At 45.3% G+C, this 15,818-nt stretch overlaps 1 protein-coding gene across 1 annotated transcript; it reads left to right on the top strand.

Annotated features, from left to right (window-relative positions):
* The first annotated feature begins 34 nt into the window (after positions 1 to 34).
* Positions 35 to 14,689, top strand: kif3cb (kinesin family member 3Cb). Its single transcript, XM_020920544.2, has 8 exons — positions 35 to 1,396; positions 2,225 to 2,326; positions 5,009 to 5,131; positions 7,219 to 7,337; positions 7,733 to 7,849; positions 8,595 to 8,709; positions 12,510 to 12,703; positions 14,004 to 14,689. The coding sequence occupies exons 1-8, from the start codon at positions 35 to 37 to the stop codon at positions 14,152 to 14,154; spliced, it is 2,283 nt and encodes a 760-aa protein (XP_020776203.1). The 3' UTR covers positions 14,155 to 14,689.
* The last annotated feature ends 1,129 nt before the right edge of the window (positions 14,690 to 15,818 follow it).

Raw genomic sequence — 15,818 nt, 5'->3', positions numbered from 1 at the left:
ATGGACAAAAACAGTCAAATCTAAGAGTGCAAACATGTCTAAAGGTAAGAACAGCGAGGCGGTGCGCGTGGTGGTCAGGTGTCGTCCTTTTAGCAAGAAAGAGGAGCTAGCTTCGTGCGAAAACATCTTGGACATAGATGATAAACTGGGGCAAATTACAATTAGGAACCCGAAAGCGCCTCCAGATGAGCCGCTTAAGGTGTTCACGTTTGACGCCGTGTACGGGTGGACTTGTACCCAGAGAGACGTGTACGACGACGCCGTGAGACCTCTGGTTGAGTCTGTTCTTCACGGATTTAACGGCACTATTTTTGCATACGGGCAAACTGGCACAGGTAAAACCCACACGATGCAAGGTGTATCCAGCGACACGGAGAAGAGAGGAGTCATCCCCAATTCGTTCCAACACATTTTTACGCAAATTTCCAGGACGCAAAATCAGAAATACCTGGTGAGATCGTCCTATTTGGAGATCTACCAAGAGGAGGTACGAGACTTGTTATGTAAAGACAATAATAAAAAACTGGAGCTGAAGGAAAACCCGGATTTTGGCGTCTACGTGAAAGATTTGTCATCAGTTGTGACTAAAAACGCGCAAGAAATTGAACATGTCATGAAATTAGGGAACCAGTCCAGATCTGTAGGCTTTACAAATATGAACGAAAGAAGCTCCAGATCTCATGCCATTTTTGTCATCACGGTTGAATGCAGCGAACTGGGACCAGATGGAGAAGACCACATCCGAGTTGGCAAGCTCAACATGGTGGATTTGGCTGGAAGCGAGCGCCAAAGCAAAACAGGAGCGAAAGGAAAACGGTTAAAAGAGGCAGCCAAAATTAACTTATCCTTATCTGCTTTGGGCAACGTCATCTCTGCGTTAGTGGACGGTAAAAGCACGCACGTACCCTACAGAGATTCGAAACTAACCCGACTTCTCCAAGATTCACTGGGAGGTAACGCAAAAACTGTCATGATCGCAACTGTGGGGCCTTCTCACCGTAATCACGCTGAAACTTTGGCGACTTTACGTTACGCAAGCCGTGCCAAAAACATCAAGAATAAACCGAGGATTAACGAAGACCCGAAAGACGCGTTACTGCGCGAGTTCCAGGCGGAGATCGCGCGGTTAAAGGCGCAGCTGGAGGAGAGGGGGATGCTGGCCAAAGAGCGCAGGCTGAGGAGGTACAGTAAACGGCTGAGTAAGTGTCTGGCCGGGGTGGATGAGGAGGTGTGGAAGGCGCTGGCGGAGGAGACGGAGGAGAGGAGCAGGGGAGACGGGAAAGCCGCGGTGCACGGCGGGAACGAGAAGCTCAAACATCTCAACGAGAACCGGAAAAGCGTGGAGGACATGCAGTGGGACCAGGACGCACTGGAGAAGATCATAGAGAAGTATAAGGTAGTTTGGGAATTCTTTGGCAAAAAAAAAAAAAGAACTTATTAAAGATCCTACATTAAAATCAATCAAAATAGACTCTCAAAATAAATCAAAATGGAGCTTTAAGCCATCTTAATGTTGTTCCGTCCTCAAAAACACACCTGGAGTTGTGTTGTTTTTTTGTTGTTTTTTTATTCACACGTTTGAGTAAGAGTATCAGTGTTAGAGAGAAAAACTCAGCCTAAATGTGTAGGTTTGTGTGTTAAGACATGTGTGAATGAAACAAAACACAAGTCCAGGTGTGTTTTTGAGGAGCTGATGAAGAAACGACACTAGAACAGAGATCAGAAAACTCCAGGTTCTTTCATAACACTAATGAATTCACATGAACTTCGCCTACACTTTGTTTTTGTTTAACGGGCGTTTGTCTGAATGACACACTTCCATCATTATTTAGACAATGTCCGTTTTGCACTATAATCATTTGACAAAGACAAGCTCACACATTTTATAGAGACCCTAGAGAGGTCCTAAAAATCACAATTGTTTCTCTTAATTGTGGCCAACTATGATGCTGTCAATAAACTGTCACTGAAAGACACAAAGATGCTTCTAAGTTGCTTAGATATTCTTTTTATTATCGAGTTCAGTTTTATGATCTGACCATCTGACACTGACAACCCAGACAGTGACAGGACAAAGGAAATTACCATAAATTATTAACTCTGTGTGTGTGTGTGTGTGTGTGTGTGTGTGTGTGTGTGTGTGTGTGTGTGTGTGTGTGTGTGTGTGTGTGTGTGTGTGTGTGTGCGTGCGTGCGTGCGTGCGTGCGTGTGTGTGTGTATGAAGGCGATGGAGAGCAAGCTGCTGATTGGAGGAAAAACCATCATCGACCACACCAACGAGCAGCAGAGGGTCCTGGAGCAGAGGAGGCAGCAGATCGCAGAACAGGTACAGGAAATGGATCAAAGAAAACAAAGAAAGAAAAAGTAATAATAAAATAAAGTAAATTGTAAAAAAAAACAAAAAACAAAAACCAAATCAATATGACTTTAAAGCAGAGCTGCAGACCTGGGCATTGACCAGCTCCACATTCAGCCATTTGTTTGACTGTAACCGGCCTGTTTAAGCTCATTTAGAATTACAACATTAACACATTTTATCATTTGACCTCATACATGAACTAAAGCTGCACTGATTTTATTTTAGAGCTGTTTTTTTAAATGACTTTTTTTTTTGGCAGTCTCACTTTTTCATTGTTTAATCAGAACAGAAACTCTTCCCAGTTTGAGCAGCTCGTCTAAACAATGAGATTTGCAGCTTTTTATGAAGAAATATTATGATTATTATACAGAACTGAGTGAAGCATTTTGACCTCCACATTATTTTCTGTTTCTCATCTGGCCCCATGCAAAAAAGAATTGCCCACTCCTGATTTAAACAGTAGTATTTATGTTCAGTAGACATTAAGTACATTTAATTATTATTTTTATTTATTTATGTATATTCGGGGGATTATATGCAAAGTTTTTTATTCATTTGTTAATGTAAAAAGTTTCAGTGAGATATTTACAACAGCTGAAGTTAAAGGAAGTGTGTGTAGCATGTGCTCTTCCTGTTCCACATTCACCTCTGACCTGTGTCCTCAGAGTTTTAACCTGCAGAGACACATCTGCATTAGTCTCATTCTCAGTTTATGTTCAGGTCTCATGTGAAACTCAGAACTCCAGACATCCCTCCCTGAGCTGCAGAGGCTGCACTAGCACTGACTCAGGACTGGTGCAGGTGCTGGGGTTTAGAGAGAGACTGTTCAGATCAGAGACACATTTTAACTTTAAACATTGGATTTCCGATTTGAAACTGGCAACACAAATAAGAGAGTCATGTAGGGGTGGACTGACAATCTGTACATTCTGGAAAAGTCCAGAACGGGCATCTGGTCTACTGGCCGTCAGCTGTACTAACAGCAGAGGGCGTTAGAACGATAATTTGCCCATTTGTGAAGCTTAAATTGCATAGGCCTAAAAGACGACAAAGACGAGTGGGTCACTCGTTTGTTTGAGCTCGTGTCAAAGACGTTGGACAGAAAACGTGAGGAGAAAGGAAAAGGTTAGACAAAAAAGAGAAGCCACTTTAAAATGAAGTGATTTAGGTGTTTTTATTAATAAAACATCACAAGTAGTTCATCTTTGTGTGTTTTCTTCAATTATTTCATTAGTGATTTATTGAAATGGTTTATTATGAATTATGTTGGGCCTGTTTGTGGGGGAAAAGTCCAGGGCTATCTTTTGGTTTTTGGTTGGCTGGAGTTATGTGAGGCTCATTCTGCTTTCTGATTGGAGAATGATCTTGGAAACAACTTTGCCGTCATGTCCAGTGCTTTTTTGTGTGATTCAGAATAAATCACCAATACAATTACAAAAATGGTACAAGATCTCGTACTACAAGATCTTGTGAGACAAAACTGCCACAAGATCGCGCACACAAGAGAAAAATTATCTCGTGAGTTTTTTTTCCAAGTGTTTACATTTAGATTGAACAAAAAAGGGTCACATGTTGGTGAGTTACATCTCTGTTCCAAAAAGCAGGACTAGAATAGAAACAATTTAAAATCAGAATCTTACATACATACAGTTTCTTTAAATGTTTGAATCGTTTAAATCATCTTCTATTGTTTTTTTGTTTTTTTTTAAATTATGTTTCTAAAGAAGTTGTGCTAAAATAAATGGACTTTTGGAATTGTTTGCATGTTTAATCCTGCGTCGCTGGGATTAGATGGTCAGTAATGAGGGCAGCAGATGCAGGACCGAACGCTTGTGTTTGATTTGAGAAATGAATCTTTACAGAAATGAACAAAGCAGCTTCATTGGTGCAGACACTTACCCACTAATCAAAGGTCTGTGGTTTGGTTGTCTGACTGAGAATGAATAATTAAACGATGTAAAGCTCTTTATGAGGCTCGTAAAACACTGTGTTAAAGGGCTCGTATCTGATTTGAAGTTATTATCATGCATTGTTTGATTCTGTACATTTTTCATATCATTTCTCAGGTTTGAACTAACACAGGAGCTACAGACATGTATATTGTTACTAAGAATCATGGGAAACAACTGCCAGACATAATTTTTATTTATTTATTTATTCATTTATTTATTTATTTAACATAATCAAATACACAGAGACCAAGGCAGAAGACAACACATACGAAACACAGGGCGACATACAAAAACCAACTACACAAGAGGAAAAAACACAAATACACTTAAAAAGAAAACAGTCAAATAAAGTGCAGGGGAAAATTATACTGTTAAATTATAGATATTTCCTGTAGATATTCTATGTTTTAAAGCTTTTTTGTTTTTAATCTTTTTTATTATCTGGAAATAATATTGGTGTCCAAACTATTCAGTTCTGACTAAAATGCCTTTTAAAGTAAACTGTTCTCCATATCTCGTGTGTGTGTGTGTGCGTGTGTGTGTGTGTGTGCGTGTGTGTGTGTGTGTGTGTGTGCGTGTGTGTGTGTGTGTGTGTGAGTGTGTGCGTGCGTGTGTGTGTGTGTGTGTGTGTGTGTGTGCGTGTGTGCGTGCGTGTGCGTGTGTGCGTGCGTGTGTGTGCGTGCGTTTGTGCGTTCAGATCCGCAGAGAGAGAGTGATCCAGCAGCAGATGATTCTCCAGGACGAGGAGACTCTGGAGATGAAGGATACGTTCTCCACTCTGCAGCAGGAGGTGGAGCTCAAGACACGGAAACTACGCAGGGTAAGAGGCGCTGCAGGACAGAGACGACACACAAAACACAGAGCGACTTTTACACTCGGTCTAGTACATGGACTGCAGGTGCGGCACTCAGGGACACGCACGGGTCCCACAAGACACAAGACAGTCATTAAAGTCAGTAGCACCCTGCACACTGACCTCGGTGCACTGTACTCATGTGGGTGCAGCGAGTGTGTATGTGTGGGTAGGTGTGGGTGAGGGTGTGGGTGAGGTGGGTGTGGGTTAGGGTGAGGGTGTGGGTGGTGTGTAGGGTGTGGGTGTGAGGGTGTGGTGCAGTGTGGGTGGGTGTGGGTGCAGTGTGTGCGTGGGTGAGGGTGTGGGTGAGGGTGTGAGGTGTGGTGAGGGTGTGGGTGCAGGTGTGGGTGCAGTGAGGGTGTGGGTGCAGTGTGGGTTAGGGTGTGGGGTGAGGGTGTGGGTGTGGGTGAGGGTGTGGGTGCAGGTGTGTGGTGCAGTGAGGGTGAGGGTGTGGGTGCAGTGAGGGTGAGGGTGTGGGTGCAGTGTGGGTTAGGGTGAGGGTGTGGTGTGCAGGTGTGGGTGCAGTGTGGGTGTGGGTGCAGGGTGTGGGTGTGGGTGTGTGGGTTAGGGTGTGGGTGCAGTGTGGGTGAGGGTGTGGGTGCAGGTGTGGGTGCAGTGTGGGTTAGGGTGTGGGTGCAGTGTGGGTGAGGGTGTGGGTGCAGGTGTGGGTGCAGTGTGGGTGAGGGTGTGGGTGCAGGTGTGGGTGCAGGTGTGGGTGCAGTGTGGGTGAGGGTGTGGGTGCAGGTGGAAATCACAAAAATTTCACAAAATCACACGAGCATAACAGGAAATCAGAGACACAGAACAGACAGATCTGTGTATTTTCAAAATAAAATATTCCTGCACACTCGTGGTACTTCACAAATGTATTTACTCACTGTAAAGAGTCACGGTCTCCAAAAGCACGAGAAAGTGGTCGTAGTGTGAAATGCTGCAATAAAACTTCTTGTTGACGCTCATCTACGGCGTGGACTCCCCAGCAGGGGCTCCACAGTCTGTTACGACATCTCTTCATTATAACATGCCTCTGTTTAGACATGCTGCTTTTACCACACTTTTTGGTATCAATATACCAACATGTCATATTTTACGTCTCTCTCTGTCCATGGTGCTGAATGCAACAGATCGATGGACAGGGAGGCAGGTGTAGAGCAGTGGGGTCTGTCTGTGGGACACAGGATATAAAGTTGTGAGCACGATCACATCAGCTGTTTCCGGTCTCCAGTTAAACCAGTCGATCTGAGACTCTGAAGTGTTCAAAGATCAGACTCTGCTCTAGTCAAGTCTTCTAGTTTGGACACAAGACAAAACTGTGTTATTATTATTTGTGAAATGTGGAGCAAAACTTCAGATACAGGATTTTTAAAGCATAAAAGTTTGGAGATAAAGTCCACAGGAAATAGAGTCGCTGTGGCAAATCTGCAGCTTCACCTTGGTGCGCTGTGTGGATGTAAACAAACACATGTGAGGAACCAGACTCACCTTTTTACTTTTAAACAACGCCTCAAAATAGGTTCACAGCCCAGCCATTTTGTGGACTGAAGTCATTATTTATGGAGGACAGTTTCTATGGATAATGTGGATGAGATGCCGCATTTTAAACTGACCACTTTACGAGAGCTAAGGAATTAAGTGTTATAAGATAGGAATAAGTGTAAAGTGTTCTGAGCTGGTGCAATGAATTGACTGGTTATTTCTTTAGGCTGTATGTTGTTCTCCACAGATCACCTACATGACCAAATGAATGAAGCACAAAGGCCCATGCAGCCTCTGTTTTAGATTGGATATTTTCCTCATGTCTGGCCTTTGGTCTTTTTTTGAAAATGCATGACTGCATGAGTCACTGCACCAAACCCAAACTGCACCAAACAAAAGTGTACAGCGGGGGTTATGATGGACAAGCACATACTTAAATTAAACCTAATCAGTCCTCAAGTTAATTCTGATCAAAATCCTGATCTGGAACCAGGAGCCTCTGCTCGTGTCAGGAGGCAGAAGATGGTGACATGCTCTAGATGAGCACGAGATGAAGCCCACTGCTCTTGTGTTTGCAGCTGTTCGCGCGGGTGCAGGCCGTGAAGGTGGAGATGAAGGACATTGTGGATGAACATGTGACAAACCGACAGGAGCTGGAGCAGACGCAGCTGGAGCTCACCAGAGAACTCAAGTACAAGTCAGTCATTCCATGTTTTCATAATAAATAAAATTTAAAAAGAGAATTCTAACAAATGTCTCAAAGCATCAGGTTTAATGTTGAATCAGTGTAACATCCTACAGATCTTTTTTCATTTACAGCGGTTATCTTATTAAAAAAAACATGCCTTCTTGCTGTAAGGGTGGCCTCTCCATAGATCTGTCCTGTAACTGGGCTTGGTAGTGTCACCTGTTTATCTCCATTGAGGTGGATTAGTTTAATGTGTTTAATATTGCGGAACATTCCAAACAAATCTATATCATTACTTTGGCAACATGCAGGTGGTGGACAGCGTCTGAAAAGTGACATGGTCACTTTTTAAACACCGTTTGGTTGTTGTTGTGATTCCTCATGTATCTGTGTTCCTTTTGCAGGTACCTCCTGATCGAGAACTTCATTCCTCCTGAAGAGAAGAACAAGATCATGCACCGGCTGCAGTTTGACAGTGAAGAGGACCAGTGGAGACTCAAACCTGTGCTGCCATCAGAGAGGTGAGGGCTTCAACGTGTCACTGAAACCACCTGAAAACAGCACTGACCAACATGTTTCTGAACATCCTCGGCCTGTTGGACCTGAGCTGCTTCTATCGCAGCCAGTTGGTCCTTAAAGGCCTATTCATACTTCACAAGAACAGAAGAACTTTGTACTTGTTCTTGAGGTGCCCCGCCCCCTCGCTCTGCCCCGCCCCCTCACTTTGCCCCGCCCCCTCGCTCTGCCCCACCCCCTCGCTCTAGCTCTATATCGAGGGGATTTCTTTTCATCCTTCAGCCTGACCTCTTTTTCTTGGTGTCCCGTCTTTTGGTTTTCACAAAGTTGTCGTGGAGATGAATCCAAACTTTTCTACACTGATTTTTGTCTAAAATGTCAAAGATCTCCTTCCATGAATTTCTTGCCACTGGCATCTTTTTTCTTGCTCCGCACCTTCGAGGAAGTAGATAAACCACGCCCACATAAATAACCAATCAGAGTGAAGACGTCACACAGCGCTGCTGAACTGCACAACAAAGTTCTGCTCAACTGAGAACAAGCCTCAAGTACTGTCCAACAGAAGCTTTCTTTCAGAGCTTTCAGAGCTTTCTCAGCTTCCGTGAAAAACTTTTTAGAGAGGTGTGCAGGTGCAACTGGCTCCATGAGCTTTCATCTATTTTGTGTCAATGTTTTTAATGGTCTGTTAAAAATCAAAAACTCTCTCTCCTCCTTCTCCCTCTTTTCTCTCCTCCTCTCTCTGTGTGTCAGTGTTCCAGTGCGTGGGAAGCGCAGGCCTCTCAGTGCAGTGGGATATAAACGTCCCATCAGTCAGTACGCCCAGATGGCTGTCGCCACGGCAACCGGGACTCCATCCAGATACCAGGTCAGATCTACTACTATGAATACTTCTACTACTACTATGAATACTTCTACTACTACTATGAATACTACTACTACTACTATGAATACTACTACTACTCCTATGAATACTACTACTACTATGAATACTTCTACTACTACTATGAATACTACTACTACTACTATGAATACTACTACTACTCCTATGAATACTACTACTACTACTATGAATATTACTACTACTACTATGAATACCACTACTACTATGAATACTATTACTACTACTATGAATATTACTACTACTACTATGAATACTACTACTACTATGAATACTACTACTACTACTATGAATACTACTACTACTACTATACTACTACTACTACTACTCCTACTATGAATACTATTGCTCCTACTACAATGAATACTACTACTAATAATAATAAGTGCCAAGTGTTTGTGTTTAACATTAATCCCCTCGACTGAAATCTAAAACTGAAAACTAAAGATCTCGTCTCCAAGGACGAGGACACATGGGACACTCACCCCACAGAACATGACAGAATTGTTTTGGTGTTTTATTTTAATTAAAACATCACGGTGCCTCCTATATAAGAGGGAACCCAGTGAAGCTCTTCACTTCAAACCAAACCTTTGTGGAAGACACATCTCAGAACAAGACAGCACTTCAGCAAACACTTTACTCTCTCTACTGCCATATCTGCACATACCTCCAACATGTGGGCCAATGGCTCCATGCCTTCCTTCAAACATCTGTACAAGCCTGGCACAGGGCCTGGGTTTGCCCGTGAACTTCAGAGAATCCACCACGGCAGCTCACCCCCGACCCATCTTCACCGTCCGAACTTCGGTCGGGCCCTTCATCACAGAAGTGCGAGGTCCCAACCGGACATGTGTCATGGTGACAAACCTCGTGGAGATGTATCAGAGGAACCACAGCTACGCATATGACTACACCTACACCAACAGCTACGCCCACCTCCCGCCCCACTGCCTTCCAGACTTTGGTCTGAACAAAGACCCCTGCACTCACCTGTACGAGCTGCTCATGGTCCGCAAAAGCCCACCTGCCCAGTACCGCCTGCTGGAGGGCACGGTGACCGGCGCCCACTGGACCTTCTCCATAGAGGTGTCCGTGGACCAGCACACTGCGGTGGGCACAGGGGGCTCCAAGAAGGAGGCCGGAAGGAGAGCGGCTGCAGCTCTGCTCCAGATGATGGGATACACACTCCCAGAGGAGGAGCTAGTCCCATCTGCTCCTCATACCACAACAGAACCTCCTCCTCAGACCACAACAGAACCTCCTTCTCAGAACACAACAGAACCTCCTTCTCAGAACACAACAGAACCTCCTTCTCAGAACACAACAGAACCTCCTTCTCAGAACACAACAGAACCTCCTCCTCAGAACACAACAGAACCTCCTTCTCAGAACACAACAGAACCTCCTTCTCAGAACACAACAGAACCTCCCTCCTCCTCAGAACATGACAGAACCTCCTCCTTGGACCACTGCAGAACCTGCTCCTGAATCAGAGAATGCTCTGGAGAAGTAGACCAGAGCTCCATCTGATCACATCACTCCAGACTTCTGTCTGGAGAAGGACCCTACCACACGCTTGTCTGAGCTGCAGATGATCTGTCGAGAGAAGGTTCCTGAGCACCGTGTGGTGAGTGGGGAGCTGGTGAACGGAAGTTGGGTGTTTACTGTGGAGGTGACCCTGAACCAGTTCACCGCCTCTGGCTCCGGACGCACAAAGAAGGAGGCCAAGAGGAACTTGTCCACCTCACTGCTCCTCTTGATGGGCTTTAAAGTCCCAGAGAAGGACCTGCCCCTGGAGAAACCTGAGGAATCTCCTTCAGAGGAGCATTCAGAGGGTCAGGCACTCCAAACAGCTCCAGTGAGGGCAGAAAGCTCAGAGACGCAGATGACAGACCCAGAGACCTAGGATGAAGAGGAGTCAGAGACACTAGAAACTCCCAGTCCATTAGAGGTTCAAATCCTTGAGGTTCTAAATGAGACTCAGTCTCTGGACGACTCCAAGAGTCCAGAGGAGGACCAGAACCCAGAGGAGTCAGAGGCATTAGAAACTCCAAACGATGTAGAGAGTCTAACGTCAGGAGAAACTGGACTGAAACAGCAAAGTCCTGAGGATGAAGAGCTCCTCAATTTGATAGTTCAACTGTCGATGAATCTCCTGAAAATGACCAGACTCCAAAGCAGCTGGACCTGAGCTCAGAGGGAGACCTCAGTCCAAATGAGCCTCAAACTAATGCAGACCAAACCCCAGAGGACACAGAGACACTAATGAAGGTCCAGAATCACCTCCGAACTGCAGAGGAGCCAAACTCAGAGGAGGTGCAGCTCCACACTGCAGAGACCTACAGAAAAAGAGTGTGAGAAGCTGGAGACAGAAGACCCAGCCTCAGCTCCAGAGCCCCCTGCAGCTCCTCAGGCCTCACAGACCCTGGGCTCAGTGGAATGCCTGGTGATCCATGCTCTGGTCAAAAAACTGCTCAAAAAACTGCCGTCTAAAATGAAAACCCACCACGATGCTTTAGTGCAGACTCTGGAGAAGGCTCTGGACCAGTTCAAAGTTCACATCAAACCCAAGAACATCAAGAAGCTGGGCAAAGCCGCAGCCAGAGACCTGATCCATGAATACGGCTCTGCCTCCAAGCTCCTGGTCATGGCTTTGGGACTGGATCCCACAGACTTCCAGAAGGACGGCATGAAACATCTGAACTTTCATCTCAGCGCCTTCAGAAACCGGCCCAGAACTGTTCTGGCTCGGCTCTTTCCACAGTGGGACAAGCCCAAGAAGAGGGTCTGTTAGACAGCGCCCCCTGTGTCCTTTAAGAGTCACTCGTGTGGTAGAGAGGGGTCAAAGGTCACTGGACACTTTTGAAGTTGAGACGTTTCACTTCCATCCAGAGCTCATTGTAAGAGTCAAAACACCAAATGGAAGTTGAAGTGTTTCCATTTCAAAAACTGTTCAGATGAAACCTGCGACTCTTTTTCTCCCACGAACCAAACGAGGATCACACCGACTCACAGAGACACAACAAGTCAAATGAATTAAAAAAAGAAATAAACATTCCCCCTCCCCCCAAATATTGTTATTATCTTTCTTTTATGTCTTTTTCGCTCTTAAAGCAGCAGTGTGTAACATTTCTGTAGAGGGCACATCATAGCACATAGACTCGATAATAACGATTCCAATACCACAGTAAATAAAAAAATACTCTTTATTTAGACAAGAATGTCAGTGTCATTGTGGTCAGACCAGCTTGTCAAAGCCTGATCTCGTCAGATCTCAGCTCAGAGCTCTGGTCTGCTCAGGACTTGGATGGAGACATTGGGAAAATCAGGAGGAGGCGCCAGTCACAAAAACTGCCATTGTGTCCTTAAGCAAAACACTTCACCTACATTACCTAGTAAGAAAGTGGAGTGTGTGTGAGTGATGGTGGTGGTTGAAGAGGCCGATGACGCAGATTATCAGCCTCAGTCTGCCCCATGGCAGCTGTGACTACAATAGTAGCTTACCACCACTGAGTGTGGAGTTTAATTAATTATACTAGTGTATGTGTCTTCTACTTGTTCTGATCCAGCTCAACATCATTCTAAAAACATTCAGGAAAGACTCATTTCTGTGCTGTCATTGTCTTTTTTAGTCTCTAATCTCTAGTTTCGATATTAGTTTAGTGTCTGATTTTTAGTGCTCTTGTCATCCCTACTATCTATTCTTTTTATAAAAGATATGACTCAGTTTTATTTATTTGTGCCCCTGTATTTTTTGGTTTCAGGCTGAGAACATCATGTTACTGGACCTGGACATGGGCGCCCCCACCATGTTCACCCTCACCCTGAACGGAGAGCAGCTGGAGCGAGCGTTTTCTCCTCGGCTCCTCCCGGACCTGCTTGCCCACGTGCCCCTCCGCCCTCGCACCTCCTCCCTCACCTCCACCTCCTCCACACGCGTCAGGAAGTCTCAGTCCTGGTGAGGAGAAACATTTTAAAACATTTATTCTATTGTAAATTTCCAGTGAATTTATTATTTTGATTCAAATTCTTATAATAAATTGTATCACTTTTTTCTGGGCAATAGACAGACATGTGCTTAAAGGTGCATTGTGTAACTTTTCTCCAGGGAGATGTTGTTGCTCTGTCTAGAATGTTCCACAGTATGGCATTAAACCTTTCTATTTTCATGCAGACCAAACCAGACCAAGTTACAGGTCAGATCTGTGAAGAGGCGACCTGACTCACAGTCACAATATCTGTTTTTCTAGGGATTTCAGAGCTTTAAAACCACCTGTAATTAAATAAATGTAAAGTAGAGCTGATTTCCAGATTTCCATAGAAACGGGCAGGTGACAGACCTCCAACCAGAAAGTTACACTGTGTACCGTTTAAGATCCATGGATTTGGCTTAATCCCATTAATGTATCACAGAGCAGAGAGAGACTCTCGCTCTTTGGTTAAACTGAGACACGAGATTGAAGCTATGAGAGCGAGACAAGATGAGATTTTGACATTATTTATAATAAATAAATTGTGCAATCCAATTCAAAATTTTTGCCTCGCCATTTTTTATTTACTTTACTAATATTTCTGCTGCCATTGTAGCAGTGCTTTTTGGGAGGACACCTTCTCAAAAACTTATTAGTACTTAACTCCACTTTATCCAATCGAAACGTAAAAACATGGAAAAAAATCTCACAAGATCATTTTCAGCATGTGTGCACAATCTCGTGACAATTTTGTGGCACAAAATCTTATCCCATCCCAAGCAGAACTCAATTCAGAGTCACACACAGATCACTTTTGACTGAGACCTACATCTTTGAAAAAGGTTTGATTCTGGGGTTTGACCAGGTTTGATAAGGACACTTAAAGGACTCTTTCATAGTAGAAGTAGATAAACTGATCTGAAGGTTTGCAGTTCAAATTCCTACTTGTTGTGTCCTTGGGCATGACATTTGACCCACCTCACGAGGGTCACACACACACACACATGTGTGAGTGTGTGTGTGTGAATGGGTAAGTGGTTCCTTCCTTGAGCCTTGAAGATGAAAAAGTGCTGTATAAAAATGTGACCATTTACCACTGAATGTTTGGTAAAAAATGAAAGAAGCAGACAGTTTTAGTCCAGATATAGTGACATGCTTTTAGTTTAGCTCTTTTTCAATGGAGCTTGGATCATTAGTTGTCCGTTTTGAAATAAGAAATAAGAAAAAATTACAATGAAAATGCATTACATGTTCTAGTTTACTGAAGGTTTTTGTTTTGTTTCCCAGGTATCAGGCACCAGACGGAGCTTCAGTTTCTTCTTCATCATCAACTACAAACCTGGCCTCTTCGTCCCCAAACTCCTCCCCCTCCACCAGACCGAGACCGTCTTCTGCTGCCTACATTTCCCATCAGCCCTCTCTTCAGCCTGGCCCCTGAGTGATTGTACATGTAAATAATGGACTGTACAGCTTTGCGTATGGAGGAAGTGATCAGGCTTATTTAGATTCAGCATGTTTTTGTTTGACCAGAATGTTTGATTTAAAAAGGGGACAGATTATGTTTTATTCTTTTAATTCACTTTTAGACAAATAACATTCTTATTTCATATTTTTCAAATGCATAAATACAGACATCATGCTATGTCAGTTATGATGGAGTTTAAGAATTGGATGCCCTCTAGTGGCAGTGACACATGTTAAGATATTGGTCAATATAAGAAATAGATTCTTTACTTAATGCAATTTCCATCCATACATCCATTTTCGTCTGCTTATCCGGGGCCGGGTCGCAGGGGCAGCAGCCTAAGCAGGGACTCCCAGACTTCCCTCACCCCAGACACGTCCTCCAGCTCCTCTGGGGGAATCCCGAGGCGTTCTCAGGCCAGCCAAGAGAGTCCCCCAGCGTGTCCTGGGTCTTCCCCGGGGCCTCCTCCCGGTGGGACATGCCCGGAACACCTCCCAAGGGAGGCGCCCAGGAGGCATCCGGAACAGATGCCCGAGCCACCTCAACTGGCTCCTCTTGACGTGGAGGAGCAGCGGCTCTACTCCGAGCTCCTCCCGTGTGACTGAGCTCCTCACCCTATCTTTAAGGGAGCGCCCAGCCACCCTGCGGAGGAAACTCATTTCGAGCGCTTGTATCCGCGATCTTGTCCTTTTGGTCACTACCCAGAGCTCATGACCATAGGTGAGAGTAGGAACGAAGACTGACCGGTAAATCGAGAGCTTTGCCTTTCGGCTCAGCTCCCGCTTCACCACAACGGTCCGATACAGCAACTGCATCACTGCCGAAGCTGCACCAATCCGCCTGTCAATCTCACGTTCCGTCCTCCCCTCACTCGTGAACAAGACCCCGAGATACTTGAACTCCTCCACTTGAGGCAAAGACTCCCCACCCACCCAGAGAGGGCAAGCCACCTTTTTCCGGTCGAGAACCATGGCCTCAGACTTAGAAGAGCTGATCTTCATCCCAGCAGCTTCACACTCGGCTGCAAACCGCCCCAGTGCACATTGCAGGTCCTGGTTCGATGAAGCCAACAGGACAACATCGTCCGCAAACAGTAGAGATGAAATCCTGTGGTCCCCAAACCGGACCCCTTCCGGCCCATGACTGCACCTAGAAATTCTGTCCATAAATACAATGAACAGAACCGGTGACAGGGGCGGCCCTGGTGGAGTCCAACATGCACCGGGAACAGGTCTGACTTACTGCCGGCAATGCGAACACAGCTCCTGCTCCGGTCATACAGGGACCGGACAGCCCTTAGCAAAGGGCCCCGAACCCCATACTCCCAGAGCACCCCCGACAGGACACCACCAGGGACACGGTCGAATGCCTTCTCCAAGTCCACAAAGCACATGTGGACCGGTTGGGCAAACTCCCATAAACCCTCGAGCACCCTATGGAGAGTGTAGAGCTGGTCCAGTGTTCCACGGCCAGGACGAAAACCACACTGCTCCTCCTGGATCCGAGGTTCGACTATCGGCCGGATTCTCCTCTCCAGTACCCTGGCATAGACCTTACCGGGAAGGCTGAGGAGTGTGATCCCCCTATAGTTGGAACACACCCTCCGGTCCCCCTTCTTATACAGAGGGACCACCACC

Source organism: Boleophthalmus pectinirostris, unplaced genomic scaffold (assembly GCF_026225935.1).
Source record: "Boleophthalmus pectinirostris isolate CB_2022bp ecotype Guang Dong unplaced genomic scaffold, ASM2622593v1 HiC_scaffold_10, whole genome shotgun sequence".
NCBI lineage: Eukaryota > Metazoa > Chordata > Actinopteri > Gobiiformes > Gobiidae > Boleophthalmus > Boleophthalmus pectinirostris.
This window is presented reverse-complemented; position numbering and strand designations above follow the sequence as displayed.